This window comes from Drosophila mauritiana, chromosome 2R, assembly GCF_004382145.1.
Source record: "Drosophila mauritiana strain mau12 chromosome 2R, ASM438214v1, whole genome shotgun sequence".
NCBI lineage: Eukaryota > Metazoa > Arthropoda > Insecta > Diptera > Drosophilidae > Drosophila > Drosophila mauritiana.
This window is the reverse complement of record NC_046668.1, coordinates 9,669,185-9,695,801: the sequence shown is the minus strand read 5'-3', so window position 1 is coordinate 9,695,801 and position 26,617 is coordinate 9,669,185. Positions and strand designations below refer to the sequence as shown.

The following is a 26,617-nucleotide window of genomic DNA, read 5'->3' as shown; positions in this document are numbered from 1 at the left end:
ATATTTTGTACTTAGTCAAATCGTAGTACGAGTATGTACCTCCATGAATTAATAATTGAATTATTCTCAAGTTGTCGGCTTTTTAAAAATAAATTCAAATATTTCCCAAAATAAACACGCAAAGTATTCAATCACGCTGTATACTAATTGCGGTACAGTGATAATGTGATTTATCACTTCCAAAAGATCCTACAACAGCAAATACGTTACAAAACTACCTAGCTTAATAAAATATTTATAATTCAGTTGCGTATTTTTACTATTATTAAAACTCTTATAGAGATGCCTATATATATATACTTCCCAAGGTTATTAAGCTAAATCAGTTCGACTAAATACGTCACAGATTCTACGATCTGCCTAATTGATGACCAATACTAATATATTTAAGTTACTTTGATCTTTTGAGGGGGCCAACTCCACCAATGAATCATTCACACCTCGACGTTGCCTACCGCAACAAAAAGCCAAAGTCGCGAAATGTCTAAGCCGCAATAACTAAAAAAAGACCTCCCCCCACAGGGGTTCAGCCCCCAAATGACGTCACACGAGGAGAGTCGTGAGCTTGGAGCTGGCCAAAAAGGCTGGACCGCATTGACGGAAATGTTGTGCGGTGCTATTCCTGCTAATTAAATCAAAAGATGCGCGACAAATGAAATTAGTGCCCCAATACTGTCACCACTGGGATCTGGCTGATCGACTCGGTCTGTCATAACAATTAGCGCGTTTTGGAGAAGATTCGCGGCTATAAAAACCAACGACGCACGGCGGATAAGGCACAGAACCCAAAGGAACTCCAGCACCAGTGGACATACCAAGCCAAGCTCAACTCAAAACTCCAAATTCAAAAGCCAACCATACCCAAAATATATTCAAATACCCAATAAAGATGAAGTGCATCATCTCCATCGTTGTGATCTCCATGATCGTCGGTTTAAGCCTGATCCAAGCAGCGCCCATCGCTAAGGATGCACAGGATCCAGGATTCGTTTCGGCCACGGATATTACCGGAGAACCAGTGCGCCAGAAGCGAGCCAGTGCGGATTACTACCAGGGCGACTACTTCATCTGCTATCCCAAGAGCGCAGTGTACGGCAAACATGGATACGGTGCAACCAATCGCAGATCCTACGACTCGGAGGACTATGCGCCCCACTATCTGGCCGACGATCCATTGGCCGTTCGCCAGGCTCGTGCTGATGCCAGACGCGCCGCCTACACCGACAGCTTTGGCAAATAAGTCAGGAACTGCCACTTAGTCACATACTCTATGGATGCCAAAATATCCCATGCCCAAAGTTGGGAAACTGAACAGGTCTAGCTTGTAAAGATGTACAAATATTATTAATATTATTTATTCAACACAAATACAATAATCATTATGAGAAAAGAATAAGCTATTCTTATTAATAATAAATAATAAGAGATATTTAATGAAAAACACAGCCTTTATACGGATAGATAAACATACGGACGGACAGAAGGACATGGGCAGATACTCTTGAGGTAACAGGTATAGTTAATATTCGCTTTGTAGCATACCTTTGGGCTGTTTGTTAAACTGACTTTGCAGACTCTTGATTTCTTCCTCAGACTGAGACGCCCCCGCTTTGCCCTTAAGATACAAGATACATTCACATATACGCGACTCATCTGGGGAGCAGCGATTTTCTGCAAGGCGAACTCCGTGCGCTGAGACATTTCGCACCTTATTTGCCTTGGGCATTAGTCTAAAAGTGTGAATTGTTTATAAAGAGATTACAAAACCGAAGACAGGGCGCTCAGTGGGCCGCTGTGTTCGACTTTTGCCGCCATAAAAACATAAAAAAGGCATCACTTTAAGCGAAAAACCAAGGCGGATAATTGCAAAAGAAAGTTTTCACCATCGGCCTCGGCATAAAAGGGGATTTCATCGAGCCGGAAGCAAACAGTTGCCTCTAGAGATAGCTACCGAAATGACCAAGTTCGTTGCGAAGAAAGCTATCCTGCTGCTCTCCCTGCTCCTCCTGGGCACGGCGGAGTCCAAGCCACTGGATGCGGAACAGCATCATATCGAGGATCAGCATGTGCGAAAGGAGCGTCAGCTGAAGATGGCCGGCTCAGCGGATCCAGATGTTAAAATGGTGGCCAACGTGACTCCAGCGACGGGATCTCAACCCATGTCGATGACCATGGGTGTACCAATGAACCAGATGGCCCTGAGCTCGGTCGGTGGCCAGTTGGTGCGGTATCCCAACTACCCGGGTCTGATCTATCCTGGCCTTGCGCCGGCTCCTGGACTAAATGGCGTTCCCGGTCTGCAGACGAACATTGCCAACAATTATCCCTCGTATCCTGATCCCAATCTGGCAGGCTCAGTTCCTGGCTTCAATCCGTTTGGCTCATTCGGCTATCCAGGCGTGCCACCCATGTATGGAAACTCTCTGATGTATCCCAACCCCCAGCTGCCCAATGGATTTGTGCCCAACCCTGCCGTAGATAACTTCCAATCGTTGAACAATATTGTCAATATGGCCAATGTTCAGGGATTGGCTGGCGGCAGTTCCGGACTATATCCAGCACCCCAAGGATTTGGTGGCGTCAGCCCGGGTCTATATCCAGCTCCGCAGGGATTCGGTGGAGCCAATCCGGGATTGTATCCAGCACCTCAGGTCAACATGCAGGGATTATATCCACCATCCGGTGGTTTCCTGGAGCGCATGAACATGCAGGGCTATGCCCCAGGCTTTTAATTGAGCCTTAAAGCTCCATAAATAATAAGCTAATTTATTTTATTTATTTTCGATAAATACAAGAACATTTATACAACAAATTTAACAGAGCGGTTTTACTTATGCGATGTCTTTAGACTTTTGTTTGAGTGTTCTTTGGAGAGGGATAAATGGAAATGTGTGTCATATATTAACTCTCGTTTTTCAAAACAACCGACGAATCTCTTTTTAAACGCTAATTAAGCAGCAGGTGTCAAGTGCAAGGTTGGTAATTTGGCAAATTTAGCAATCGGAGCCAGGATGACAAGTTTTGAAAGTGAAACGAACATGCTGGTTTACACCCGCAGAGCCATTGAATATTTTCGATTCCATCGATTTTCCCCTAGAGATAAAGGCACCTTTTCCAGCTCTGATTTACGATCCACAGTGATTTGTTGGCCTGCGCAATGCATTTATCTGAGTACCTAAGCCATTGATAAGTTACGCAGGTAGTTGGGTCCCTGCCCATGTCGGGGTTAATCCGATAATGTTGTGTATTCAGCTGGGTATAAGAACCCGAGTTGTAAGGTCAAAGAGCGGCAGTCTTCAGTGAACCTTTGCACCATGAACTACTCCGTGTTGAACTGCATTCTAATTGCTATACCCATCCTGCTACTTTTAATGGATATCTGTGAAGCCAAGCCTTGGTGGCCCACTAATGAAGCTGGCTACGATGCCAGCCTGGACCCCATTGCCTGGTCGAGATCATTTGTGCCGGATCAAGTGAGGAAAACCCGCTACAATGTCATCCCAGAACCGAGAAGCAAACATCGCCATCGCCAGTCCTCCAAGCTCTGGTACCAGAAACCAATAGCTACGTATCCCAAGCACATTGTCAATGCAAAATACTACAAGAGATATCTGAGAAGAAGACAAAAACTGGCAGCACGTGAACGTTTCGCAAACTGGAGGCAATAAGCCGCTACTTAGGTGCTCAGCAAATCTGTATATCTAGTAATTAGCAAAATAAACAAAAGACTTAAGACACAAACTAGCTGCTTGTATTCTTAGCCCATTAAGTCGCGCGACAGCAAAATCCCGATTCGCTTTAATTAAAGTCAATGATAATCAGATAATTATTAGAATTCCTAAGCTAATTCTAAAATATCAATGGAGGAGTCAAGTGAGTCTTGGTCAAAAAAAATGTCTAAGGTCATCGTGATTGCGTTTCAAGACCATCAACCTGGTAATCGCAATGGCAAACATGATGTAACTATCGTTAGGGCCAAGCTAAAGACCTGAGCAAACCCAGCCATTTGCACACACGCACTCACTCGAAGACCAAACTCACCCAAAACCCATCCCAAAAGTCTAACAAAATGTTGGATGAATGAAAGTACGAGTATATTTGGTCAAGATCGCAGATCGCAGCCGTTGCTGGGTCCACACTTTGTTGACACTGCGAATTAGCAACTCTTCGCACGAGCCCAAGTCCCAGACCAGAAGTATATAAACCTAGTTGTCATGGCACTTGGTATTAAGTACCAATCCAGCGAACATCCATCAATCAGCTGCCATTAATCTGTTTGAATCCCTTCGAGACGCACTAAAATGAAGTTTCTTGCCCTGAGTCTCGCCCTGATCGCCGTGATCTCCTGCTCTCTGGCCATACCTGTGGATTTCGACAATGGAGAACCATTGACACTCTTGGAATTGGAGGCGGAACAGGAGCCACAAGTGGATGAACTGGAGGGCGAGAGAGTGGTACGAGGACTAGGAGGACTTGGCGGCAAGTTCGGCGGCTTCGGAGGACTCGGCGGCTTGAAGGGAGGATTCGGTGGTCTGGGACATGGCTTTGGCGGTGGATTTGGAGGACACGGTTTCGGCGGCGGCTTCGGTGGACTCGGCAGCTTCAAGAGCCTATTCGGCAAGAAGTTCCGCTAAAGCAACAGCACTCACCCAAAATATAGCCTAAGAGTTTCGTAATAAAGCTTAGTTAAGTAACATTAAAAGTTCCCTGTTTGGTATATGGGATTCAGAGCTCCATAGAACTGCAGTTCAGGTTCGGGAGTAGTGGTGGTAGTTGTACCCGTTCTCGTCTTAACGGTGGGCGGAGTTGGTGATTTTGGTTGAAGGCGACTGAAGACGAGACGCACATGACTCGCAAAACTTCGCCACAGCTGAAATGGTTTTGGAACTGGAAAAGGAATTGAATATTTTAAGCTAATCAAATAACCCAATATAATAGGTAACCCACGTTACCTGAACTTTGATGCGGTGCCACCTGTGGATCGAACTCCCGCTCATCCAGAGCTGCCACCAGGCCCACAGTGATCCACAGCAGCAGCAAGCGGAACATTTTTGGAGCTTAGCCTCGTGGCTCCCTTATAAACACCTCCGATCTCAGCTTTCCCCGCCATAAATCCAACGTTGTATTAATAAACTCTTATAAACAACCGATTGAATGGACTTGCATAAAGCAAACAATTTTATTGCACCCCATGGGGCAGCACAAAAGAAGTATCACAAAGTCTGCACAATCGAATCCATGTCCACTGATTAACCGTAGAATCCACCGCCGTAGTATCCACCGCGTCCGCGATAACGGGTGCGGGTGACCACTCGAGTTCTCTGGAAGCCACCGCCGAATCCGCCACCAAAACCACCGCCGTAGTACGGTGGTGGAGGTGGTCCAAAGAAGGGTGGTGGCGGAGGTCCAAACGGTGGTGGTCCAAAGTACTGGCGCACTTTCCTAACGTTCTCGTCTGCGGAATCAGCCTGTGCGGTTTCCCCGGCCTCCAGCAGCTGAATAGAGCTTGGTTGCTCCTCCACCACTTCCGTTTCCGTTTCATCGGCTCTTACAAAATTGCACAAGAGCAGAGCAGCAATGCTGAACAAAAATAATATCCACTTGTGATCCATTTCGATGTCGTATTCCTTCTCCAACTTCGTCAAATACTAAAACTCATCGCCCAGCTGGGCTTTAATTTATAGCCAAACATTTGCCAAGAACACCCAGCACCTGGTGTCATAAACAAAGGCGGTTCATTGGCATTTGTTGATTGCCATTGAGTGTATTTTTTTTACATTTTTCGTCTAATTTCAATCGCAGTCGGGCAAAGACGCCGAGAATAATCAACGGTTTGAAAAACCCAAAAAAAAAACGCTTATACAAATACATAAGGTTGACCCAATCTTAATGTGTAGATGAAATGAAATATGATGCGGAAGTGTGAGGCAACCGTGGAACGAGATCTAGATCTCTTTGGTTCGTAACTCGAGGTGCTACTAATTGAGATTATAATGTGTGGATTATTAACTGTGAATGATGCAAGGTTATTGTAATAATATTCTTAAGATTCAAATTTGAAGTACCAAGCAACCAGATACCATTTGAGCTGAATATTTTTGACATGACCAGACTTTTTAAAGACAAATCGACAAAAGTATCCACACGTCGATAAAGACTACAATTAGCAATCCGATAACCAACAATTGGATACCGCTCTTCAGGCCAGCCAACTTGACCCACTGTAATCGCTTGATGGCCTGTTGTTTACCACTTAAAAAGCCCATCCGCCTCGCCTCGCGCGATATTCGACATATATATGTACATATATATATAAAAGCAAATAGCAGCGAGAGACTCTTCCAGAAATAACAGCCAGTTAAGTACGGAATATGCAAGATCATCGACTTTGTCGATTCCAAACACTCGGCAAAATGAAACTCGATCTCGCAGTACTTTTGTTTATTCATTGTTTACACTAGTGGGTCTCAAGAAACGCTCAGATTTATTCGGAAACATCTAGCCAAAGAAACCGCCTTTGAATTTGGCAAAACCAACAGCGCCGCCAACGAATCCGCCGCCGCCGCCGATGCCACCTAGTCCGCCCAATCCTCCTCCAACGGGGTAGCCACCGCCATATCCATAACCATAGCTGGGTATCGTCTGTATGACGGGAACAGTGGTGATGATGGGCACAGTGGACACAACGGGAACTGTTTGGATTGCGGGGGCTGCCACTATGGGGGCAGCAACGCCTCCACCACCGATGATGCCACCTCCTACGACTCCGCCACCTCCAAATCCTCCAATGTGCCGGGGCTTCCTAATGCTCTCCTCGTCGATGCTGGAGAGGATCGGTGTGGTGCTGACCACGGCGCACGCCAAGACGAGCAGGTAGACCGTTTGCCACAACATGATGGGGTTAACTGTTTGGTCTGCCCCACTCCCAGCTGCTTATTTATGCAAATTAATTAGTGGCCACTGTTTGCACTTCCAATTGGCATATTGGGGCGCCCGGGTAAAAAACCCATAACTCTAAGGCCTCATCTATGTTTCGGCGGTTCTATTGGGGGAATCATGGTTTTGCCCGCTGGTGAGGTGGTTCACACCTCGTCATCGTCATCGCTTGTGGTCTGAAGGTCGCCGGCCTGGGCATTAAAAGCCAGGTGATTTAGTTAAGGTAACTCACATCGTTATTGGACACTCAGCCGAGATGAGGTGCGATCTTCAAGTGCATTTTTTGTTATTACTGGGAATTGGCGCTTGGCAGGCTGGAGCCCATTCCCTGGGAGGAGGTGGAATCGGAGCGGTTGGAGGAGTGGCAGCCATTGGCGGAGTGGGTGGCATCGGAGGAGTCCAGCAGGTTCCCGTTGTGCAACAAGTGCCCGTTGTCCAACAGGTTCCCGTCGTGCAACAGGTGCCCCTCATCCAACAGCAGCCGCAAGCTCTTGGCCTCGCAGGTGGAGGTGGATTCATTGGTGGCGGAATCGGAGGTGGAGCAGGTTTTGGACGCTACAAGGAAAGCTACCGTGTGCGAGCGAGGGGATTCGGCGGTGGATACCGCGCCCGGTACGACAAGAAATTTGGAGGTGGATTCGCCGGATTCGGTGCTGCTGGAGGAGCGGGCCTAGCTGGTGGCGGTCTCCTTGGATAAATATTAGCATGCTATGTAGTTTAATAACCAATTATAATAAATTGTATTAGTACCATAAATATGTTTATTTTTACAATGAGACCTTGTTTATGTTGGAAAAACTAAAGCAGACATATTCTCTTAAGAAGTAGTATTTACAAGCTAATCCATCAATTATTCATTTTCCGAAATATGGTAACGAAGTCCTGAGAACTGCTCCTGAACACCCTGTATTTCTTCCGCTCTGCATTTCTGCTGACCTGCGCAGATTCCACCCCCAGCAAAAGTCCAATTGGCGCTCTGTGCTCTCCCACTTTATGATTTCCTACTCTCTGGTGGTGCATTTCGTCCCATTCATTTCCGTTATGGTTCTTCTTACTCAATATCTCACGAGCACGCTCTTTACAGTGAATTTGTTCCACTCTTGTTTTGACTTTTAAAGAGACACTACAGTGGTTTACATTGCAGTACATTTTCCCAACAACAATAAGTTTACTATGGAAATATTTTCAAGAAAATATTTTTAAAACAAAAGAGCAATAAAAAATTTAAAACAATATAGATTATTAATATCGGTTTGATTTGTATATGCAAAATGTTAAATTTAAATGTTAAATAAAAGAGAGCTTGTTTACTAACATTTTTATTTTAAAAATTGTTTTTATCCACAATACTATATGTTATCAAAGTTTTCCATAACAAATAGTATGTGGATTTATTTCTAAGAGTAACCGTGAAGAGTACAAAATTTCGCGCTCTTCAAAGAGCTGGACAGATTGGCTAGATGGCAGTTCCCTCGACGTGGAAATGAATTCCTTAAATTAAACGTTGTTCTTCGCCCGTCGTGTGCAGTCGCTCTCGCTCCCGTTATTCGCCGTTCTGGGATTCCCGCTGGCGGACTCTGGTGGCCATCACCTTGATAATCCTTTTTGTGAAATATGTGAAGTGCTGCAAAGGGTCTAAGGATATCCAGATATAAACGGCTAACTAAACTAGTGCGCAATATTAGAGGCCTAAAAATAGCGAGGAAAATAGCGAAAATAGCAGACATGCCGTGTTTTTGTGCCTCTGTGTGTGCGTGAGTGTCTGCGAGTGAAGTGGAAATTTAAAAATAAAACAACGCTGGGACTCAACCGAAATCCGTCTGTATCGTATTGGCCAACTGCCCAGAAAAACTCCAGGTGATAAGCTCCATTCGAATTATTGTTCGTTTTCTTCTTTTTTTTTTGGCCAGATTTTGTTGTTAATTGAATGCTCAGGGGAAAACTTTTAACACTCTCTCCAGCTGTCACTCTCTCTCTCTCTCTCACAGCGATTTCAATGTCTTTCGGACGTTCTCTTAAGCTCCCGCTATTTTCAGTATGACCAGATTATCTCTTTCGTTCGGATTTAAGGAACACAGTGCAATTACTTGAAGTTTTCAATTACCCTAAATAGGAGGAGAGATTGGAGGGCGTTGAAGTGCTGGCACCTGCCTTATCTACTGGCCACAAGGACTGTCTCTTATGCCGCCTCATGCCCCCACTTTCGCAATTGACGAACCCCGGGCAACGTCATTATTCCGCCTTTCGCCAGACCTCTTGGCCCCTCTCGACTTTTCTCAGCGTAATTAGTGTGATTGGGGCCAGTCTTGACTCGCTTTCTTGGCTTCAGCTTGCCATTTGGCTGATTGACAGCAGTAATAGTGGCAAATGCAACAACCCCCCACGGGGAATTGCCTTGAAAGTAAGGAAAGCTGTCCAAATCATACCTTTAACAAGTCAAAAGTTGTACACCTAGCTATAACATCATTCGTAGAAAAAAACAATATCAGAAACGGATTCTACATACATATATACCACTCACATAAACTCATATTGTTGTGAAAGGAGACTGGTTAGCTAAGTAATACAAAATGATGTTTTTGTATTTTCTCAATTCCTCAAAAATCTGCACAAATTGTAAAACATTGCTTCCTAAAACAACCCATTTGTTTTTACAAGTAAATTGTAATTGATGTGCGAATGCAGTGCTTGTACACGATGGTGGTAGTTTGAGCATCGGTTGATATCCTGTGGCTTAAACTTACCACCCTCTGGAATAAAATACCCTCAACCCCCTACCTGGGGCTGCAACCCTCGGATCCCACGCACTGACGTCGCTGCAACTGAAACCCTGAAAATTGTTTTAGCTCGGGCTTCTGTTGGGTGGCTGTGTGTGCCGACGAGTATGTAGTTCAAGGTCGTTGGCCAACTTTCGGAAAGTGTCGGAGGGCCAAGATGTGCGTTTTTCTCATTACCATATAGGGAAACAGAAACTCGAGAGGCCGCGGCAAGTTGAAGGACATGCGAGTGCCCCACTTGAGACGCTATTCTTGGGCTCCAGAGGCGTCCATTCAGTTGACACTAATCACCACCCACGTACCACAAAACGTGACTCTAATGAGCACCGGTCATGCAATAGGGCAGCGTGTTGGTGACCTCATGGAATGTGGCACCTGGCCAAGAACAATCCTGCAGCACGGCAACAGGATGCGCAGTCATTGAACAGTTAATGGAGTGCAGATTGCAACAAAGGGCGCCAACATTCCGGGCCACTGGGCAGATGAAAGTGGCCATAAATCCAACGCCTGCTCTAATCATATCGCCCCCTGGCCCGAAGCCAATGGGCGACAACAGCGAACGCCCCACTTGGCCGGGCATAATGTCAGCTAATTGCATTGGCGTTCCGCTGGCCGGGAGCTCTTTAGACTTGGCGTCGTCAGTGGGGCTCCCCAGCTCCAATGTTTCGGGTTCAACGGGGCGCAAACTGTTGTTATGGTAACCAAACAGTGGAACTCCTTTAAGGTGTATTCAAGATATGACAGGGAACTATATCTTTGCGAAATACTTATAGTAAAGAACTATATGAACATTATAAATCTGGGCTAGTTATTCGATTTGGCTTCTTATCTTTTCTTTAATATCTAAGGTTCTATTATATGTATATCCGACCTAATGAAGTAGAACTGTATCTTAATATCCGAAACGAACTTCGACAACATTTCGCAGTGTCTGGTGTCCTTTGGCGAGTGACGCAAAGTAGTCGCTTCTCAGTGGGTGGAGGTGGTTATGGTGTTTATGGTTATTGGGTGGTGGGTGGTGGCAGCCTTGGGCCTGGAATTATAATTCGGCTTTGGCCTGGCCCCGCTTGCCCCTCGTTGACATGTTTATGCGCAAATTTACGAAGTCTCTCTCCGGTTGTTGTTAAAGTCTCATATCGATTTTGTTAACTCGATTATAGGAACAGCGGCAAAGGATAACTTGTAAAGGATAAGCAAGGACAGTGACTCGTCGACTGTTGTGTGACATGCTAGAAGCAGTTATGGCATCGGACATCAACTGGGATCCTGGTGAGTAGAGTGACGCACCCAGCCAGTCCAAAATGATTGATTAACCTTTCGCTCGTTGCGCAGCTCTTTCCAAGCTGATCAGCACGCTCAAGGAGTCGGAGAATTTGTCCAATGACCAGGAAATCGACTTCCTGAAGGCCCTGCTCGAATCCAAGGAACTGAACGCCCTGGTCAATGTTCACACGAAGGTGGCCAAGGTGGGTCGGGATGATCGCCTGGCCCCCGTGCTCTCCACCTCTGCCCAGGTGTTGTACGAGGTCCTGGAGCAACTGTCCCAGCACTGTCATCTGAACGATGACTGCAAGGAGGCCTTTCACCTGCTGCAGGACTCCCACCTGCAGGTGAGCTGTTTCCTTTTGATAAATGAACGTTCTTATTAATAGTTTATTAATTCTAGCACCTACTGTTCGCCCACGATGCGATTGCCCAGAAGGACTTCTACCCGCACCTGCCGGAGGCGCCCGTCGAAATGGACGAGGACGAGGAGACCATCAAGATTGTGCAGCTCGTCAAGAGCAACGAGCCCCTGGTGAGTGTTCGTCCAGTGGCACCAGCGCTTTCCATTTCCATGCCCATCTCATCGACGTGATCGCTGTATTGTGCTGTCCATCGCTTTCCACCGTCCACTGTCGACTTTCATTTCCGAACCCCGCCCCGAACTTCACCGCCCACCCTTCGCCTTTGCCAACTGCTCCTTTCTGCGCCTCCATTCATACTCGTTCTACTGCTGTAATCGCCTCCATGTCAACTCTTTTCAATGCTAATCAATTTTGTCAACTTTGCCTTTGTTAAAATCGAATGAAATCGAATCAATTTCTCGAATTCGCCCATACCAAACAAATGTGCATTTGTTAACAAAACAAAAAATGTAAAAATCGAAAAATGTATAAAAAATAACACAGACAGGAGCACAGAGTGCGGAGCCAATTGTTGTAAGTAATCGAATGTCCATAGCCGTAAAATGTCCACTGTACGAAATAAAACAGAAACCCATTCGCCAAGCACTGAAGACAACAAACAACAGCCAGGAAGCTGTGCACACACCAAGATACATGTCACATAAGATACCATTACCATCCGTTGTTCCCATTCCGTTGTTCTTGTCGCTGTGACGCATCCATTAGATACACTCGCATCTAGAACATCGGAAGCCGCACTCCACACAGATACACAATCACACACACACACACTCCACACGCACACATACGCAACCTTTGTTGACTCTCTAGTAACACGTATTGCCTACTTTTAGGGCGCCACCATTAAAACGGACGAGGAGTCGGGCAAGATAATCATCGCCAGAATCATGCACGGCGGCGCAGCAGATCGCTCCGGATTGATTCACGTCGGCGACGAGGTCATCGAGGTCAATAACATCAACGTGGAGGGCAAGACGCCAGGCGATGTGCTTACCATACTGGTAAGTAAGCTTAGAAGCGATCGAGAAACCCATATATAGATAGACGTGATTGAAAAACACTCCACAAGATATTTGAAGCAATTGAAGTAATTTGGATACCTTTTATGTTACCAGCAAAATTCGGAGGGCACCATTACCTTTAAGCTGGTTCCCGCGGACAACAAGGGCGCCCAGCGCGAGTCCAAGGTGCGGGTGAGGGCCCACTTTGACTACAATCCGGATGTGGATCCGTACATCCCGTGCAAGGAGGCGGGTCTGGCCTTCCAGCGCGGCGATGTGTTGCACATTGTGGCCCAGGACGATGCCTACTGGTGGCAGGCGCGCAAGGAGCACGAGCGCTCGGCGAGAGCCGGTTTGATTCCCAGTCGGGCGCTGCAGGAGCGCCGCATCCTCCACGACCGTACACAGAAGAACGGCACCGATCTGGACTCGAAGCGTAAGCATCCCGCGTTGCCAGCCCATTGGTTCCATAACATTCGCTGTTCATTGTCTTTCCATGACTAAAATTGCTCTAATTTCATGCTTCATCTGTGTCCCCCTCATCTAACACTCGACCCGACTCCAATTGGCCCCCCATCCATGCATTGACATCGCCAGCCGGATCATGCGCCTCACTATGCACCACCCCACCTGGCTCCCCGCGTCTGCCTGCGAGTAGCAGCACCTCCTCCTGCCGCCAGCCCAAGACTAAAAAGATCATGTATGATTTGACAGAGAACGACGACTTCGACCGCGAGCAGATCGCCACGTACGAGGAGGTGGCCAAGTTGTATCCACGGCCCGGAGTCTTCAGGCCCATAGTGCTCATCGGAGCACCCGGCGTGGGGCGGAATGAACTGCGCCGCCGGCTGATAGCCCGGGATCCCGAGAAGTTCCGCAGTCCGGTGCCGTGTAAGTTTTCTTAAGTTTATTTTATTATGCTCACTTTATTCGATCATCATTGGTTTACGGTTGCTTGATTGGCTAACTAAAAACGTATAGTTGAATGAACACAAGTGAACAAATGAACTAGTGTAGAAATGAACAAGTAAACAAATGAACCTCTTTTGGACCATCTTTAATAGAAAACCTATTCGTTTTTCCAGACACCACCCGACCAATGCGCACAGGTGAAGTGGCCGGACGAGAGTACATCTTTGTGGCCCGCGAGAAAATGGACGCGGACATCGAGGCGGGAAAATTCGTGGAGCATGGCGAGTACAAGGGCCATTTGTACGGAACATCGGCGGAGAGTGTCAAGTCGATTGTGAATGCAGGATGCGTATGTGTGCTGAGTCCGCACTACCAGGCGATCAAGACTCTGCGCACAGCTCAGCTGAAGCCCTTCCTCATCCATGTGAAGCCCCCAGAGTTGGAGATCCTGAAGGCCACGCGAACGGAGGCGCGTGCCAAATCCACATTCGACGAGGCGAATGCCAGGAGTTTTACGGACGAAGAGTTCGAGGACATGATCAAGTCTGCCGAACGCATCGATTTCCTGTACGGACACTTCTTCGACGTAGAACTGGTCAACGGCGAACTGGTCAACGCTTTCGAGCAGCTGGTCCAGAATGTCCAGCGCCTGGAGAACGAGCCAGTATGGGCACCATCCATGTGGGTGCAGTAGATCGGTTGCCAAATGTGGATAAGCATTTCATGCAATTTGTTGAAGAACACCAAAGTATTTTTGCCATACGAATTTAGCAATCTGCTAGAGAAACGGAGAAGAGACACTATTTACCCGTAGGCGGTCCTGCTGGGCACTCCCGTCCGGCCTTAGTCCTTTTCACGACATGTACCTTTTTGCGTAACAGTGAAAACAAAGAAATGAATACAATAATTGACAGAAAGTGAAGGAAATTTGAACTCAACCAGCATCTATCTTACAATTAAATTATAAAAACTTGTTGTACAAAATTTATTTGTGTTCAAAGAATGACTAAATTATAAATGTATGTATTACACGTTGTTAAAATCAAAGTACAGAGTTAATCCCCCCGTAAAACCTAAACTTAATCGTATTGTATCTCAGTTGTATATACACTCACTAACTGGAGCATATTGGATACAATGTGAAGTTCTGTGTGACGACATGTCTCATTTCGAAAACTGATTTCACCAAAACGTAGTGACAAATTGTTGAAAACAAGTGAGAAACTAATAAAAAACTATTTTAAATGCGATTGAGAGGGAAGCGTTGTTCATTAGCTTAGCAATTGATGATTTATATATTAACTTTGTTGAGGGTAGAGAAGACTTAAACACAGCTTTATTGGGCAGCGCACTTGTTGACATATTGACATGCTCACGTACATATAAACTCGTAAATATAATCTGTCACCTATGCTAACCTATGGCGAATGTGTAAATTAGTAGCTTAGGCATATGAAGTCTATCCAGGATGTACTGATCCGTTTCCTTGATTGTATCTTGTAGTGCGAAGACAGAATTCTAGTTTCACATGCACACGTATAACTGGGTCAGGTATCGCTGTCGTCTATACATGTTCTTCGATATCCCGCCTCCAGCTAGAGTTGTGATTTGGTTCCAGAACGGGACACGCTTATTCCGTAAAACTGGGCAAGTCGTCTGGCCTCCCGCCATCCCGCCTCGACTGCTCCGTGAACCGTGGAGTAGTAGTGCTCGCTGGAAGCCTCTCCGGCGAACTGGACAATGGGCCTATCACAGCGACTCTGCTGCCACGCCTCGTCCTCCGAGTCCTTGTCCTTCTCCGGAGTGGTGGCCACCACGGTCAGGGGATGGGCTAACTCCCGTGCACCCGTTCCCAGCTGCTCCGTGTCCATGGATCGATATGAGTAGGACCCACGGAAATTGTCATTCGTATACCAGGCGGAGGTGCGGAAATTCGAGGGATCTGGGATTTTCCACTTCAGGAATCTTCGGAAGAGATACATAACTCCTGCCTGGACCTCATCAACGGGAAGGGTTTCCATGTGCCTGCCGCTCTCATTGGTTATCCAGCCCGCCATGATCCTCGGCTGATAGCTCACCCTGTAGAAGCCAAAGACATCCTCCAACCAAGCTCGAGATGTGCCGCGTATGTCATCCAAATCCTCGTCCCGCCAGAGCAGGGTGAAACCCGTCCAATCTTCGGCCCAAAATGCCTCGGGAAACTCCACAAAGATTTTGTTGACCGTTCCAAAGGCCAAACCGTCAATGGCACGTTGTTTCTCTACTGGAAGCTGTGGCTCAAACAGCCGGAGGTGCTGATCCTTGAGAACTCCCAGTGAAACGGTGACCACCACATGGTCAGCTATGCAGGTCTCTCCATTGCTCATTTGCAGCTCCACGCGTCCGTCGTTCCGATTCCAGTTGATCTTCACAGCACGAGTGCCCAACAGCAGACGCTGCTCCAGAACTCCATGCTCCACATTCAACTCCCTGGAGCGCATGAGAAGCCTTAGAAGCTCCACATAGCCCTTGTCCTTCCAGTTTAGCAGGATATCGCCCTCGCACTCCCAGTAGTCCAGGTAACCTCGTCCCGAAACTTGTTCTAGCGTATCCGAGGCCTCGACGGAGTTCTCGAATTTCTGGTAGTTGACAAAGAACTCCCTGGCCACCTCTGCGTCTATATCGGAGTTTTCCGGACGCCGGAGGGTGTCGTAGAATTTGTTGGTCAGATAGCTGCCCAAGGAACCGCTGCAGTGACGCAGCTCCAGTTGCCGGGTGACCAGTGAATCACCGACGATGGCTTTCAGTCGACTAGCTACCTCTTCCGGCACCACATCTCCGTTGGACCGGATGCAATCATAGTTCTCGTAGACCGGACCCGTCGACTCCAGCAGCTCCTCATCCTGTTTCCGGGTCAGTTCGTACACAATGTTGTCCCGTTCCCCATGACACCATTGGGCACCCAGATCAATGACGTTGTCCGCAAAGGGTATAGTGTGTATGCGGCCACCTAGACGATCCTCCGCCTCCACGACGAGCACATTCTGAAAGCCCAATTCCAGCAGTTTGGTGGCACAGGCCACACCCGAGGCTCCTGCTCCGATGACAACGATCTTGCGATCCAGATTCCGCTGTGCGCCACTCATTCCGGGTAACTGAATATCTGGTGTGGAAATAAAGGGGTAGCAGAGCAACAGGAGAATCGCAAATTAAATAATAAACACCATAAGTTCGAATGCGCTAGAGTGTGAGTAAGTGGGCTGTGGGCAATTGAGCATACACTTGAAGAAATTCTGGTATACTTAAAAGCACATTAATTATGGTTCCCTTTCCAACACAGAATATTTAGAAAATTACATTTGGATGAAGTTTTTGAAATTGCAAACTATTCAGAAATTTGTAAAATTATTTTTCAAATTTATGCAACAGTAAGCATTAATTAATTATGGTTTCGTTTAAACACACAATATTAGAGAAATACGTAAATTTTTCGAAATTTCAAACTATTCAGAAATTTGTAAAAATTGTTTTTTAATTTTATGCAAAAGTAAGCTTACAAATGTTAAAACTGCGTATTTTAATACAATATCACTTATTTGCAGTCATGCCTAGTCTCTTTGGATTTCCTGAGACCTCTAAAATCTCCGAACGTGAATATTTTTGTTTTATTATCCATTGCAAATATTAAAGTGAATTGAGCGAGCACTTTTAAAAATTGTTATAGTTGTAGGAAATTTTCTTAGCTTTTCAATTTCCCTTTCACTTTCAAAAATAGCATTGTAAATTGATTTCGCAATAAACTTATCGCATAATATACATCAACTGCATAAACAAAAGTCGTTGCGGGTAATTTTCTGATATATAATATGATATTTTCACCAACAGAATTAATTTTGTGTTTTTTTTTGCCATTTTTGCTTACTGTGCATTAGAAATTTGCTTATGGCAGTGGTGCATTGCAATTCCAGACACTTGAGTTTGATCACCGCCCACTTCCCGGACAACATAAACTACACACGTCTTTTGATTAAAAAGTAACGGCAAGTTCGCTCATCTGTTTCGATGACGAACGAATCCCTCTGCCCGCGAGTCCGACTTTTGATAAGAGTTTCGAAAAAGCTCCCCCCACCCAGCACTGAAAACCACGAGCAACACTGTCGTCCAAAAGGAAAACACACGGCCACCAACACATGTAGCCTCGAATATGTTCACTCGGCTCTGGCCACATGCATTTATTAATAGCCATGGCAGCGAAGGGAAGCCGGTGGGAAAATCGGGGAGGAAAAATCCCAGAAGGAGTATCTAGCCAACCGGACCAGCTGGTTTTACCTGGCGGTCACCTGAAATCTGAGTGTTTCCAAGAAGAGCAGCAAGTTGGGGGGTGAAGGAAATGAAAGCGGTATCCATCTTCCGCCGTTTGACATTGATTTTATATATTTTTGGCCAACAGAATGCTCAAGGTTTTCAGCGGCAACAACAACTGCACACAATAGGAAAACCAACCACAAACATCCGAGAGGAAGTCGAATTTTGGGTTACTGCATATTTGGGGGTGATAATGGGTGGTATGTTCACTTCACTGCGCACTGTCCACTCACCAAAATAACTTTGAATACCGCTTAGACGAAGTAATTCAACAATTGAACATTTCTACCGGAATATCGGGAGATATATGTATACTATATGCCAGCTGCTGGGAAAACTCCAGCTCCGCGGAAAAGGCAAACAACACTGAATGCCGAAACCCGAAAAACATCACATGGAAACGTGCCGCTCTGCCCGTGTGCTTATGCTGTGACGCAGTGGCGTAGTCGGGATTCCCCGGAGGGGTTATGTTCCAAGTCTTTCGAAGATAGCCCTCTGGTTGCGCCACTGTGCCCCCTGCGCAGACTGCAAGCTCGCCAAAAAGCTCGGGGCGAAAGCATCCAACACAGCTGAGTGGGCAAATCGAGTGGGTTGTCGTCGAGTGGTTTTGGGGCGAACAGAGAGTACATGAGAAGGGTCTGATACCCTCTCCTTGTGCACAGAGAAAAATGTGGTATTAAAATCAATTTTCCAAATCATTGTTCTATCAAAAGATAATATCTAGACTAAGCCTACTAAACTATTTAAAAACATTAAACAATTTGGAAGCTAATTTTTGTTTAATTTTAGGCTTTTAAAATTGCTAAAATATTACATACAATTTCTCTCTGTGCACTCAACATATTTCTGGTGACCCATAAGAAGCACCTCATTTGGCTTTAAATCAGGAATTTAATTTATAAGTATATATATTTACTCAATTGCATACAAGTTTTTGCTAGATTTGGTTAAAGGAATTTCCTAAGACTCTTCATTAAATAACTCGTTTGATATTGGTAGGTCCATTTTGTGTGTATGTATTTATATGCAGATATATCCTTCGATGTATGTACAGCTCAGTTGCAGTATCCTTTGGCCAAATAGGGAATGACAGAACTCTGGAGCACTTGGTTTATATGTAAGTAGTTAGTTATCTTTTATTACCCGCCTACACTTGACTTTACATGATCATCTGTCCGTAGCTTTGGAATTACATTATATATATATAGAGAGAGAGGCTGGTAATAAATCTGGTTAAAATTTTTCCGTGTATATACAGCAAGGGAGTTTACATGGAATTGGCTGATAAATCGTTGAAATAAACACTTTCTTTCAAGAGCCCGAATTCAAAATCAAGCTAAGTCATAAATAAATCTAATTTACACTAAATATAAACGATTTGGAAACAACGAAAGCAATTACAAAATAATAAACAAAATTATCACAAACAATAACAGCCCGGATAGGATGAGAATGGCGGCCCACTGTCGTTTATCTGTGGAAGAAGATTGATGCAGTTCAATAATAGGAATCAAAAGTTACAGAAGTATTCGATGGGTCATTTTGATTGTGGTTCACTGAAGCATTTATCCTTCATTAATATTTCAATCAAAATAGTCCTTGAATACCCCAAGTGCCGCACCACTCACCATTATTCATGTGCAAGACTTTGGCAACTTTCTTCATGGTCGTGTCCAACTTGGACTCCGTGGTATCGAACTCGTTCCCGAAGTCGTCTAGCATGACGGCCTGCTCATCGAGCTCAACGCCAATCTGCCGCGAGACCGTCTTGAGGGTACCAATGGAATCGCTGATCATGTCCAGCTGCTCATCCTGTCCCTGGATCATACGCTGCTGTATGGAAACTGTTTCGCCCACGTACCTATGACTCGGACTGTCCATGCCGCCGTGATGCGTCTGCCCGTAGTGACTGGGACTGTCCAGGGCGTTCTCCAGCTTGGAGTACTTGGTGCCGCTGTGGCGGGATGCTGCTGCCGCTGCCGCCGACATGGTTCCAGCAATGGTATTGGCCACCTGACTGCCGCTATTGATCAGCGAGTTGCCGTTGGGACACTCCACGAGGTACGTGCGATCGTTGTGTGGATGCTGATGGTACTCGTTGGAGTTGGAATTCGAGTTGGGTATGGCAATGGAATGATTGTGATTGGGGCTGTGGCGATCGTTGTCGAGCAGCGGCTGGTGTGCGGTGATGTCTCTGTCCCGGCTCCGGTTCAGGCTCATCTTATCCTTCATCTGCTTGACCTCATCGCGAGTGTTGTCGATGAAGTGGCGCCGGCTGGAGAGTTCGCGGTTGTCGATCCGAAACTTGCTTGGATTCTTCTCAACGATGCGTATGAGTCAAAATGGTATGGGTTAAGGAAAAAACCTGGGAGACTGATTAGCAAGAAAGTCGGTTCTACCGACCTTAAGATACCCAGTACTCAATTTTTCATATGTATAGCGCTAAGAAACAAGTTTTGTATAGTTTATTATACTGACGACTAAAAAGAGCGAATTAAATCAGGAATAAAAAGCATATTTAGCAATTTTAAATGCGAAAATAAAGCAACCAATGCAATTCGATAAAGTTGAGTACCAGGTAACGAATTGATTTTTCAATGGTCTTTGCAAAAGGATATTGATAGTGTCCTCGAGGTCCTCGAGATCCCACTCGATGCTCCGGAGCGAGTTACGCAGCTCGGTGGTGGTCCATTCAGCCTCCGTTCCGCCGTTCTCGCCCAGCTCCCGCCAACGCAGATAGAGGCCGCGGGTTTTGTTCAGAGCTTTGAATACCTCGCTGTTGGGTAAGGGGAGGGAAATGAAAGAAAAACAGAGATATAAGTAAGGTAGCACTTTCCACCAGCAGTTGCAGTTGCCATCTGCCAAATCGGGGACACCTACTCCTTGACCACGAAAAACGGATCCTCCAGAGACATGCCGTGTTCTCTTCTTGCCCCAAAACGAAAACTAACACTCCTAGCAGTTTTTCACCAGCGTGTCGCACTTGACGGTTCTTTTCATGGATTTTTCCGGGCGAAAACCACCCCCCAAAGGTACAAGGGGGCAAATTGCAAGTTGGCAGAAATCACTTCGTGGGGGTTACATCAAAAGGCAAGTCAATGGGGAGCAAATTTATGCCTTCAATCCGTTCTATATAGCAGGAATTTCACAATCGACTGGGTTTTATCTTTCGCCTAGCAGCGATGTTTGAACAGCACGTTTATTGATTATTGCACTTGGACCCGCTCCGCCGCTTATCTTTCGATTTCTTGTGGATGGATTCCGCCGATTTAGCTGGTTCCGCCGATGGCCCAGAGAACACTGTCGCTATTCGCGCTCCAGAGATTAAGCCCCCACCGAGAACCACTACCCCACTGGCATTTGTTTACGCCGCTCTCGCTCCAGCGGCTGCGCACTTTGTCCGCTTAATTTCCAACCCCTTGACTAACCGATTTCAAAAAACAACCCGAATTGTGGCCAAAAAATTCCACAACAACAAATCGTCGGCCAAATGGCCAACACTGTTGCAATTTTCATCGCTCCCTCACCTGCTGCTCGTCTCCACGTCATTTAGCAAACTTCGGTCCAAGAACACGGTGACGGACTTTAATTTCAAGTTCACACGAGACAAAAATAAATATATTTAAATAAAGCTTTTATTTTTGTTTTGCTGCTAGCAAAATAAACCGTAAGGCTTAGTATGACCCAAGTGCGATAGCACCTTATTCCCGCGATAAACTAGTATATATCGGAAGTGCAGAAAATACGTTACTAAACTTTTTGAATCAGGTGGCAGCTCTGGCATCAAATTTATTAATAAAATTTAAACTTGAACGGCATAAAACAATAATTTGACAAAACTACTTCATTGGCATGACATAAAGTTTACAAAATAGCACTATTATTAAACTAGTACTACTTCACATAGGAACGTTCGTATAGAGTATTTAAGTCAGCCGCATCAGGAAGTGTGACCAGGCGAGGCGCACAAAGCACTTAACTTCCGTTGTGCTACTGCCACACTAACCACCGTTATCCATTTCATTTAGCTGTCAAAGAAGTTTGAAAAGTGCTTGCGAAATGTTGCAAAACAACGCGGTGCGCACTTTGCAATACGACAGTGAGATCCGTGTGGCCCAGCAGCCAAGCCCCTCAGAACCGAGAGGTAATTTAGGGCATATGGCTTTCGAAAACCAATGAAAACAGCAAGTGAATCACCCAGGCAAAAGGTTAACCGAATTGTTACCAACTGATAAGCAGTGCACCGGATTAATTATTGTTGCGAGCGAGTGTGTCACACAGTTCGACGCAAATATGCGGCTACAAGTTGGCTATATCTTATCGGCCAGCGTTTTGTTGTGGTCTGCGACTCCTCAAGTGCCTTTGTTTGGGACGATCGAACCCAGCGATCAATCCGATAGTGAAACCGAACCCACTAATTTAGCTGTATCCTATACAAACTTTTCCCTATTCCAAGAAAAATAATAAAATGTTTATGTGACTAGGTTATGAAAAAATCGAAAAACCACTGAAGTTATAATCTAAGCGATTTGTTATAAACATAAAATATATTCAATAATATTGCTATTAGTCAGAGCTTTTATTACGAGTTCAACCATTTTTATTTAATTCAAATTCAATGTAATTTAATTATCTTATATTATAAACTTTCAAAATTTAATCTATTAAAAATAATACCCTTATATCTAATACCCTTTTTTCCTGTACCTTCTAGAAAACCATGCTAAAGCTATGGAAAAGGTTTATAAAATTTTGGTTCAAAGATAATAATTACGATTCTTCTCCTATTGAAAATTGGTCTATATATGATTTGTTTGTTTTCCTTCAGTTTATGACTCCCATATCAGCATTACCTCACAACCCAGGCCGGAGGCTCCACGCATCCCGCTGCCAGTGCCGATTCCCACAGTTACGGGAAGCCGGACGCTAATTCCACTTTCCGGATACGATTGCCTAGCAGATCTGCCGTCGGTACATATTGAACAGACCTTTGAGCTCAACGATGGTAAGTACAATCTCAAACATATCTTGAATATCTTCTAATAGTTCGTTTTCCCTTGGCAGCTCTAACAGGCGTCTCCTCGGAGAATCGATATGTGGTGCGATCCCCACTGGGTGACGCCATTTTCGCGGCCAGCGAGAGTTCCACAGGAAAAGATCGACTAGTTTGGGGAGCTGGACGACCCTTTCAGATGCACCTGCTGGATAAAACGCACCAGGAAGCTCTGGTTTTTCGCAGAAAACTAGCCCTTGGATCACTGTGCTGCCAGGCAAAAAGTCTAGAGATCTGGATTCCACCTGGTAATTTGCTGGGTAAAGTGGTGCAGTCACCCACCTTCATGCAGCCGGAATTCTTTATCGAGGACGAAAGCACACGACAACTACTATTCTGTGTAGAGGGTCCTGTCGGTTCAGGACTCTGCTGCTTCTGTTTGCCCAAAGATTGTTACTTTAAGGTTGGTAGTAGCTTTAACTTACGGATCAGTATATTCATTTAAAGCTTGTTTGTTCCCTTACAGATTCATTCAGGAGGCAATATGAGGGCTTCCATAGACCACAAATGGATGGCCAGCAAGTCTCAGTACACCACGAATATATACTTCACTGATGCCAAGCTAACCGCCAAGGAGCGGGCTTTGATACTGGGATCAGCATTCCTACTGGTAATGTGCTCCCAATATATATAATTTGCCACAATAATGTTTTGTATTCGCTTTTCAGGAATATCTGTTCTTCCAAACCCGCTTTTGATGTGATTCATCAATAAAAAACGTTGTATATTCACATTGATTTCTTTATTTTTTGTCATTTTTTTGTATAAGATTTTATGTTTGTTTGTGTTTTCTTTTTTTTCTCAGTTTTTTTGATATATTTTACAATAATGTAATAGATCACTTCATTTTCTTGTTGTTTAACCACATACATACATTCAAATATATAGATATATATATCTATGTGTATATATAGATTTTGCTGCAGCGCTTGCCATAGCAGTTTGTACAATATTTCATTTATATCTATCAACTTTGTGTAGTTTGTTTATCTAGCCTACCGCTTAATGCATATATGACAACATATTGATTATTTACAGTTAGCGTTTTTCATCATTTCGTTTCTCTTCTGCCAAATACAAAATTAAAACAAACAATTAAATGAGTCTCGTGGTCTCGTTGTTTAAAGAATTAAAACAAAACTAGGTGTGTACATCATTTCTCATTCACCATTAATAGTTGCGCTTTAAAACTTGGTGTGATAACAATTTGAAATAAGGAAGAACTACGTGATTTTCAAATGGTTTAACTTGGATTTGGACATAGAAAACCAATATACTTAGTGTGCGGGTGTTCTGGTTCGGTTTTTGGGGGTTTATTTTCGGGGCTAGGCCTTAAAAATAACACACTTCTCTCGCTCTCGGATCTTTACATTTGTAGATAGACTCACAGCACTTCAGGAGTTTTTGCATTTATGCATTTCGAAAACAAATTATGGTTAAGTGTATACAATATAGATAGATTTATAAGTGTGCTCGTTGGTTGGCTTATAACTAGGGCTAGTTGATGACGATTCCTTAACCTAAATACTTAAGAGGCAGATCGAAACGATCTGTGTGTGGGGTGACTGCCTTTTAAAACCGTAAAAGGCTTTGTATACGATAATTTTAGGGCAATTCCCCCAGAGTGTTTACACTGGAATAGCTGACTCGCTTATCTGGCTCCCCTATCGTTTGATTACTACTCGCGATTAGCCCAATACTAGTTGGGCCCATCATCAAAGAGAGGTGGGTCTTATAGGCTAGCTCTAGAGTAAGTTGTGTGTGTGCCCAAATGCGATATGCTTAGACATTTGATATGCGCTCGTTGGAGGTGGTTTGGTCATGGCGGCCCTCGATCCTCGAATTGTAGATGCCGTACTGACTGGTGTCCAGGTGGCAGACCGCGGGATACTGATAACCTCAGCTGGGCTGCAGCATGTACATGTACTGTCAGTTGCTTGCCGCTGCTGAAGCAGCCACGGGAACGGCCACGGGAACAGGCAGCTCCTGGCCAGAACGAGCCCGCTTCTCGCCACTGCTTTCCGGTGGATTATCGCTTTCCTCGCCCGTACTGCTGAAACTGCCCGGCAAACGACGCTTCAGGCTATGGTTTAGGCCATTAGCCACCGTTTCATCCTCGGACATTGAGCTGGCTCGCTTAGGTGTGTTGCCAGCACTGTCGTTGTCCAGCGAAGCTATGGCCGAGGCAATTGCGGCACTAAAGCCATCCTCGGACGCACTATCTTGCGAGACGGGACCTGTTGCATCCTGGGCCAGCTGCATCATGCCAGAAGGTGTGGTATAGCTACTGAGCTTACTAGGATCCTTCTCCACCAGTTTCTGGGCCAGCAACTTGAGTGATATCAGCGAGTTCTCACAGTCGCTTGTATCGATTTCAGTAAGACTAATTCCTGCACGTTCAATTTCAGCATAGGTCCCGAAGGGCAACTTCTGCAGGCACTCCAGCTTCTGAACATGCGTCTTGGAGCGCAAATGCTTGGCCAAATGCCCATGGATGCGGAACGCGATCTTGCAGTCGGTGCACTCGAAGGGTCGTGGATTCGAGGTGGTTGGAACACCAAAAGTCGACGTCATCATAACCTTGTTTTTGTGCGCTTCCGATCGCTCGTGCTTCTGCAGATGTCCTTGCGTGCGGAAGGATATGCTGCATGGCTCGCACTTGAACTTTCGCTCCATGTAATGAATATTCATGTGCAGGGTCAGCTGATGTTGCCGCTGAAACGTCTTGGTGCAGATGGTGCAAGTGGGACGTGCATCACCTGCAATGGGAGCTGGAGGCACGCCTCTGCCATACGATACATGCTGGAGATCGCCGCTCTTGCTAGTGGGAGTAGAGCTTTTGAAGCCATCTTCACCCACAATCACAGTACGCTGGGCCGGCTGAGTTGAGTTGGCAGTGGATGAGGGTGCCACAGGTGCAGCTGTTGTTGTGGTTACTGAACTAGCAGCCACAGACGCTGTTGGTGGTGCAGTCGGATTTCCAAGTACTCCAGTAAAATCATTGACATCCGGTTGCTGCACTGCAGCAGGCAGATTGGCATTGTGTGGCTCTGCGATATTAGGCTCCTCGTTTTCTTCCTGGGCAATCTGAGCAAGAATAACCGGAGCCAGTTCAGGTGCACTACGAGGTGCCTCAATGGCTTCTGGGGTCTTTACTTCGTGCACTTCGATGCTAGGTACCTCATTTACGCTCATAACGGGCCTGCTGTTGGCGGTAAAAAGAGTGCTACTACTGCTCATTACAGGAGACGCCGCTGTGTATAATGTGTTGATCAGATAGCTGCGGCTAAACTGACTCTGCTTTATCTTGGCTTGATGCAGCGCATGCTCCTTAATGTAGGTCTGTAGTTGAACATCCTCGCCCTCTGCCTCGTGCTTGGCCTGCTCTTCCATTTCGGCAGATATTCGCACTTTGTCCGAAACCGAAATTAGAGTCTTCATGAAACCGCTTTCGTTGCCGGAGGTTCCAAAGATAACATCGTGCATCTGTTGGGCCTGCGATTTGGGAAGATCATGGACGGGCAGCGAAACAGGCGAGGGGGAAATCGATAAGATGGAGCCGCGCGGCTTAGTGAGATCCATGGGAGCACTCTCCTCGCTGGCCACACCCCTTTTCGGTTTGGACTCCTCCGGATTGGAGTAATACTGTTCCTGCTTCTGGTAGTCGAAAGGTGGCTTCGGCGATGTAAAGGAGCACACTAATCTCTTAGGTTGCGAGCCCGAAGAGCCAATGCTGTTTGCAGGACTGGCCGCTGGTAGGGGTGTATCCTGCAACTGCGGATAGGGCGATACGCTCTGTGGAATGGGCGGCGTCATTGATAACGAGAGTAGGCCTCTGGCTGCTTCGTGCTCTTTCAGTCGCGACTTGGACTCATCCGTATCTGTGAGAAGATTATAATAAATCAG

General features: G+C 45.7%; 13 protein-coding genes across 18 annotated transcripts in view; 7 read left to right on the top strand and 6 right to left on the bottom strand.

Moving 5' to 3' along the window:
* Nucleotides 1–792: 792 nt before the first annotated feature.
* On the top strand, nucleotides 793–1,392 carry LOC117136784. The gene has a single exon (XM_033297839.1). It carries the CDS (start codon nucleotides 890–892, stop codon nucleotides 1,238–1,240), a length of 351 nt encoding a protein of 116 aa, XP_033153730.1. The 5' UTR covers nucleotides 793–889; the 3' UTR covers nucleotides 1,241–1,392.
* Nucleotides 1,393–1,854: 462 nt separating this feature from the next.
* On the top strand, nucleotides 1,855–2,755 carry LOC117137446 (calcium-binding protein P). Its single transcript, XM_033298885.1, has one exon. The coding sequence runs from the start codon at nucleotides 1,956–1,958 to the stop codon at nucleotides 2,730–2,732; it is 777 nt and encodes a 258-aa protein (XP_033154776.1). The 5' UTR covers nucleotides 1,855–1,955; the 3' UTR covers nucleotides 2,733–2,755.
* Nucleotides 2,756–3,265: 510 nt separating this feature from the next.
* Nucleotides 3,266–3,754, top strand: LOC117137968. The gene has a single exon (XM_033299740.1). The coding sequence runs from the start codon at nucleotides 3,315–3,317 to the stop codon at nucleotides 3,666–3,668; it is 354 nt and encodes a 117-aa protein (XP_033155631.1). The 5' UTR covers nucleotides 3,266–3,314; the 3' UTR covers nucleotides 3,669–3,754.
* Nucleotides 3,755–4,072: 318 nt separating this feature from the next.
* On the bottom strand, nucleotides 4,073–5,064 carry LOC117137970. Its single transcript, XM_033299742.1, has 2 exons — nucleotides 4,953–5,064; nucleotides 4,073–4,887 (listed from the first exon to the last, which is right to left on the bottom strand). Exons 1-2 carry the CDS (start codon nucleotides 5,047–5,049, stop codon nucleotides 4,697–4,699), a joined length of 288 nt encoding a protein of 95 aa, XP_033155633.1. The 5' UTR covers nucleotides 5,050–5,064; the 3' UTR covers nucleotides 4,073–4,696.
* Nucleotides 4,302–4,649, top strand: LOC117137969 (glycine-rich RNA-binding protein 2). The gene has a single exon (XM_033299741.1). It carries the CDS (start codon nucleotides 4,302–4,304, stop codon nucleotides 4,632–4,634), a length of 333 nt encoding a protein of 110 aa, XP_033155632.1. The 3' UTR covers nucleotides 4,635–4,649.
* An 86-nt stretch (nucleotides 5,065–5,150) lies between the features above and the next one.
* Nucleotides 5,151–5,649, bottom strand: LOC117137967. The gene has a single exon (XM_033299739.1). It carries the CDS (start codon nucleotides 5,610–5,612, stop codon nucleotides 5,250–5,252), a length of 363 nt encoding a protein of 120 aa, XP_033155630.1. The 5' UTR covers nucleotides 5,613–5,649; the 3' UTR covers nucleotides 5,151–5,249.
* Nucleotides 5,650–6,456: 807 nt separating this feature from the next.
* On the top strand, nucleotides 6,457–7,647 carry LOC117136990 (glycine-rich protein 23). Its single transcript, XM_033298166.1, has one exon. The coding sequence runs from the start codon at nucleotides 7,193–7,195 to the stop codon at nucleotides 7,631–7,633; it is 441 nt and encodes a 146-aa protein (XP_033154057.1). The 5' UTR covers nucleotides 6,457–7,192; the 3' UTR covers nucleotides 7,634–7,647.
* Nucleotides 6,499–6,894, bottom strand: LOC117136991 (glycine-rich protein 5). Its single transcript, XM_033298167.1, has one exon. The coding sequence runs from the start codon at nucleotides 6,892–6,894 to the stop codon at nucleotides 6,499–6,501; it is 396 nt and encodes a 131-aa protein (XP_033154058.1).
* A 798-nt stretch (nucleotides 7,648–8,445) lies between the features above and the next one.
* Nucleotides 8,446–14,568, top strand: LOC117136708 (MAGUK p55 subfamily member 7). Of its 4 annotated transcripts, none has more exons than XM_033297729.1 (9): nucleotides 8,446–8,793; nucleotides 10,874–10,982; nucleotides 11,046–11,323; nucleotides 11,380–11,511; nucleotides 11,885–11,914; nucleotides 12,235–12,402; nucleotides 12,517–12,838; nucleotides 13,117–13,293; nucleotides 13,488–14,568. In XM_033297729.1, exons 2-9 carry the CDS (start codon nucleotides 10,940–10,942, stop codon nucleotides 14,006–14,008), a joined length of 1,671 nt encoding a protein of 556 aa, XP_033153620.1. In that variant the 5' UTR covers nucleotides 8,446–8,793; nucleotides 10,874–10,939; the 3' UTR covers nucleotides 14,009–14,568. The 4 variants fall into 4 exon arrangements, with proteins under 4 accessions (XP_033153620.1, XP_033153618.1, XP_033153621.1 ...); XM_033297727.1 differs by having other exon boundaries at nucleotides 13,000–13,293; XM_033297730.1 differs by lacking the exon at nucleotides 11,885–11,914.
* On the bottom strand, nucleotides 14,271–18,060 carry LOC117136710 (spermine oxidase). Its single transcript, XM_033297731.1, has 2 exons — nucleotides 17,892–18,060; nucleotides 14,271–16,456 (listed from the first exon to the last, which is right to left on the bottom strand). Exon 2 carries the CDS (start codon nucleotides 16,437–16,439, stop codon nucleotides 14,910–14,912), a length of 1,530 nt encoding a protein of 509 aa, XP_033153622.1. The 5' UTR covers nucleotides 16,440–16,456; nucleotides 17,892–18,060; the 3' UTR covers nucleotides 14,271–14,909.
* Nucleotides 18,061–18,650: 590 nt separating this feature from the next.
* On the bottom strand, nucleotides 18,651–21,280 carry LOC117137447 (syntaxin-6). Of its 2 annotated transcripts, none has more exons than XM_033298887.1 (4): nucleotides 21,186–21,280; nucleotides 20,277–20,434; nucleotides 19,287–19,988; nucleotides 18,651–19,132 (listed from the first exon to the last, which is right to left on the bottom strand). In XM_033298887.1, exons 3-4 carry the CDS (start codon nucleotides 19,888–19,890, stop codon nucleotides 19,056–19,058), a joined length of 681 nt encoding a protein of 226 aa, XP_033154778.1. In that variant the 5' UTR covers nucleotides 19,891–19,988; nucleotides 20,277–20,434; nucleotides 21,186–21,280; the 3' UTR covers nucleotides 18,651–19,055. The 2 variants fall into 2 exon arrangements, with proteins under 2 accessions (XP_033154778.1, XP_033154777.1); XM_033298886.1 differs by lacking the exon at nucleotides 21,186–21,280 and adding an exon at nucleotides 20,539–20,956.
* A 420-nt stretch (nucleotides 21,281–21,700) lies between these two features.
* LOC117138128 (phospholipid scramblase 1) lies at nucleotides 21,701–23,446 on the top strand. The gene is made up of 5 exons (XM_033299993.1): nucleotides 21,701–21,802; nucleotides 22,487–22,663; nucleotides 22,723–23,114; nucleotides 23,178–23,321; nucleotides 23,380–23,446. Exons 1-5 carry the CDS (start codon nucleotides 21,718–21,720, stop codon nucleotides 23,407–23,409), a joined length of 828 nt encoding a protein of 275 aa, XP_033155884.1. The 5' UTR covers nucleotides 21,701–21,717; the 3' UTR covers nucleotides 23,410–23,446.
* A 28-nt stretch (nucleotides 23,447–23,474) lies between these two features.
* The window catches only part of LOC117138127, a 43,234-nt gene continuing 40,091 nt past the window's right edge, over nucleotides 23,475–26,617 (bottom strand). For both annotated transcript variants that reach the window (XM_033299991.1, XM_033299992.1), the window contains one exon: nucleotides 23,475–26,592. In XM_033299991.1, the coding sequence (XP_033155882.1) occupies nucleotides 24,641–26,592 (1,952 nt within the window). In that variant the 3' untranslated portion in view covers nucleotides 23,475–24,640. The remainder of the gene's footprint in view (nucleotides 26,593–26,617) is intronic.

Excerpts from the sequence above, each read along its gene's own strand:
- LOC117136784 (XM_033297839.1), top strand. The coding sequence starts at position 890 with ATGAAGTGCATCATCTCCATCGTTGTGATCTCCATGATCGTCGGTTTA.
- LOC117137446 (XM_033298885.1), top strand. The coding sequence starts at position 1,956 with ATGACCAAGTTCGTTGCGAAGAAAGCTATCCTGCTGCTCTCCCTGCTC.
- LOC117137968 (XM_033299740.1), top strand. The coding sequence starts at position 3,315 with ATGAACTACTCCGTGTTGAACTGCATTCTAATTGCTATACCCATCCTG.
- LOC117137969 (XM_033299741.1), top strand. The coding sequence starts at position 4,302 with ATGAAGTTTCTTGCCCTGAGTCTCGCCCTGATCGCCGTGATCTCCTGC.
- LOC117137970 (XM_033299742.1), bottom strand. The coding sequence starts at position 5,049 with ATGTTCCGCTTGCTGCTGCTGTGGATCACTGTGGGCCTGGTGGCAGCT. Across the intron at positions 4,888-4,952 it reads GGCACCGCATCAAAGTTCAG|TTCCAAAACCATTTCAGCTG; the intron begins GTAACGTGGGTT and ends TTCCTTTTCCAG.
- LOC117137967 (XM_033299739.1), bottom strand. The coding sequence starts at position 5,612 with ATGGATCACAAGTGGATATTATTTTTGTTCAGCATTGCTGCTCTGCTC.
- LOC117136991 (XM_033298167.1), bottom strand. The coding sequence starts at position 6,894 with ATGTTGTGGCAAACGGTCTACCTGCTCGTCTTGGCGTGCGCCGTGGTC.
- LOC117136990 (XM_033298166.1), top strand. The coding sequence starts at position 7,193 with ATGAGGTGCGATCTTCAAGTGCATTTTTTGTTATTACTGGGAATTGGC.
- LOC117136708 (XM_033297727.1), top strand. The coding sequence starts at position 10,940 with ATGCTAGAAGCAGTTATGGCATCGGACATCAACTGGGATCCTG. Across the intron at positions 12,403-12,516 it reads GCGATGTGCTTACCATACTG|CAAAATTCGGAGGGCACCAT; the intron begins GTAAGTAAGCTT and ends TTATGTTACCAG. Across the intron at positions 12,839-12,999 it reads CACCGATCTGGACTCGAAGC|CCGGATCATGCGCCTCACTA; the intron begins GTAAGCATCCCG and ends TGACATCGCCAG.
- LOC117136710 (XM_033297731.1), bottom strand. The coding sequence starts at position 16,439 with ATGAGTGGCGCACAGCGGAATCTGGATCGCAAGATCGTTGTCATCGGA.
- LOC117137447 (XM_033298886.1), bottom strand. The coding sequence starts at position 20,573 with ATGTCTCTGGAGGATCCGTTTTTCGTGGTCAAGGA. Across the intron at positions 19,989-20,276 it reads GGACCTCGAGGACACTATCA|GCATCGTTGAGAAGAATCCA; the intron begins ATATCCTTTTGC and ends TTTGACTCATAC. Across the intron at positions 19,133-19,286 it reads AGTCTTGCACATGAATAATG|ATAAACGACAGTGGGCCGCC; the intron begins GTGAGTGGTGCG and ends CTTCTTCCACAG.
- LOC117138128 (XM_033299993.1), top strand. The coding sequence starts at position 21,718 with ATGTTGCAAAACAACGCGGTGCGCACTTTGCAATACGACAGTGAGATC. Across the intron at positions 21,803-22,486 it reads AAGCCCCTCAGAACCGAGAG|TTTATGACTCCCATATCAGC; the intron begins GTAATTTAGGGC and ends GTTTTCCTTCAG. Across the intron at positions 23,115-23,177 it reads CCAAAGATTGTTACTTTAAG|ATTCATTCAGGAGGCAATAT; the intron begins GTTGGTAGTAGC and ends GTTCCCTTACAG.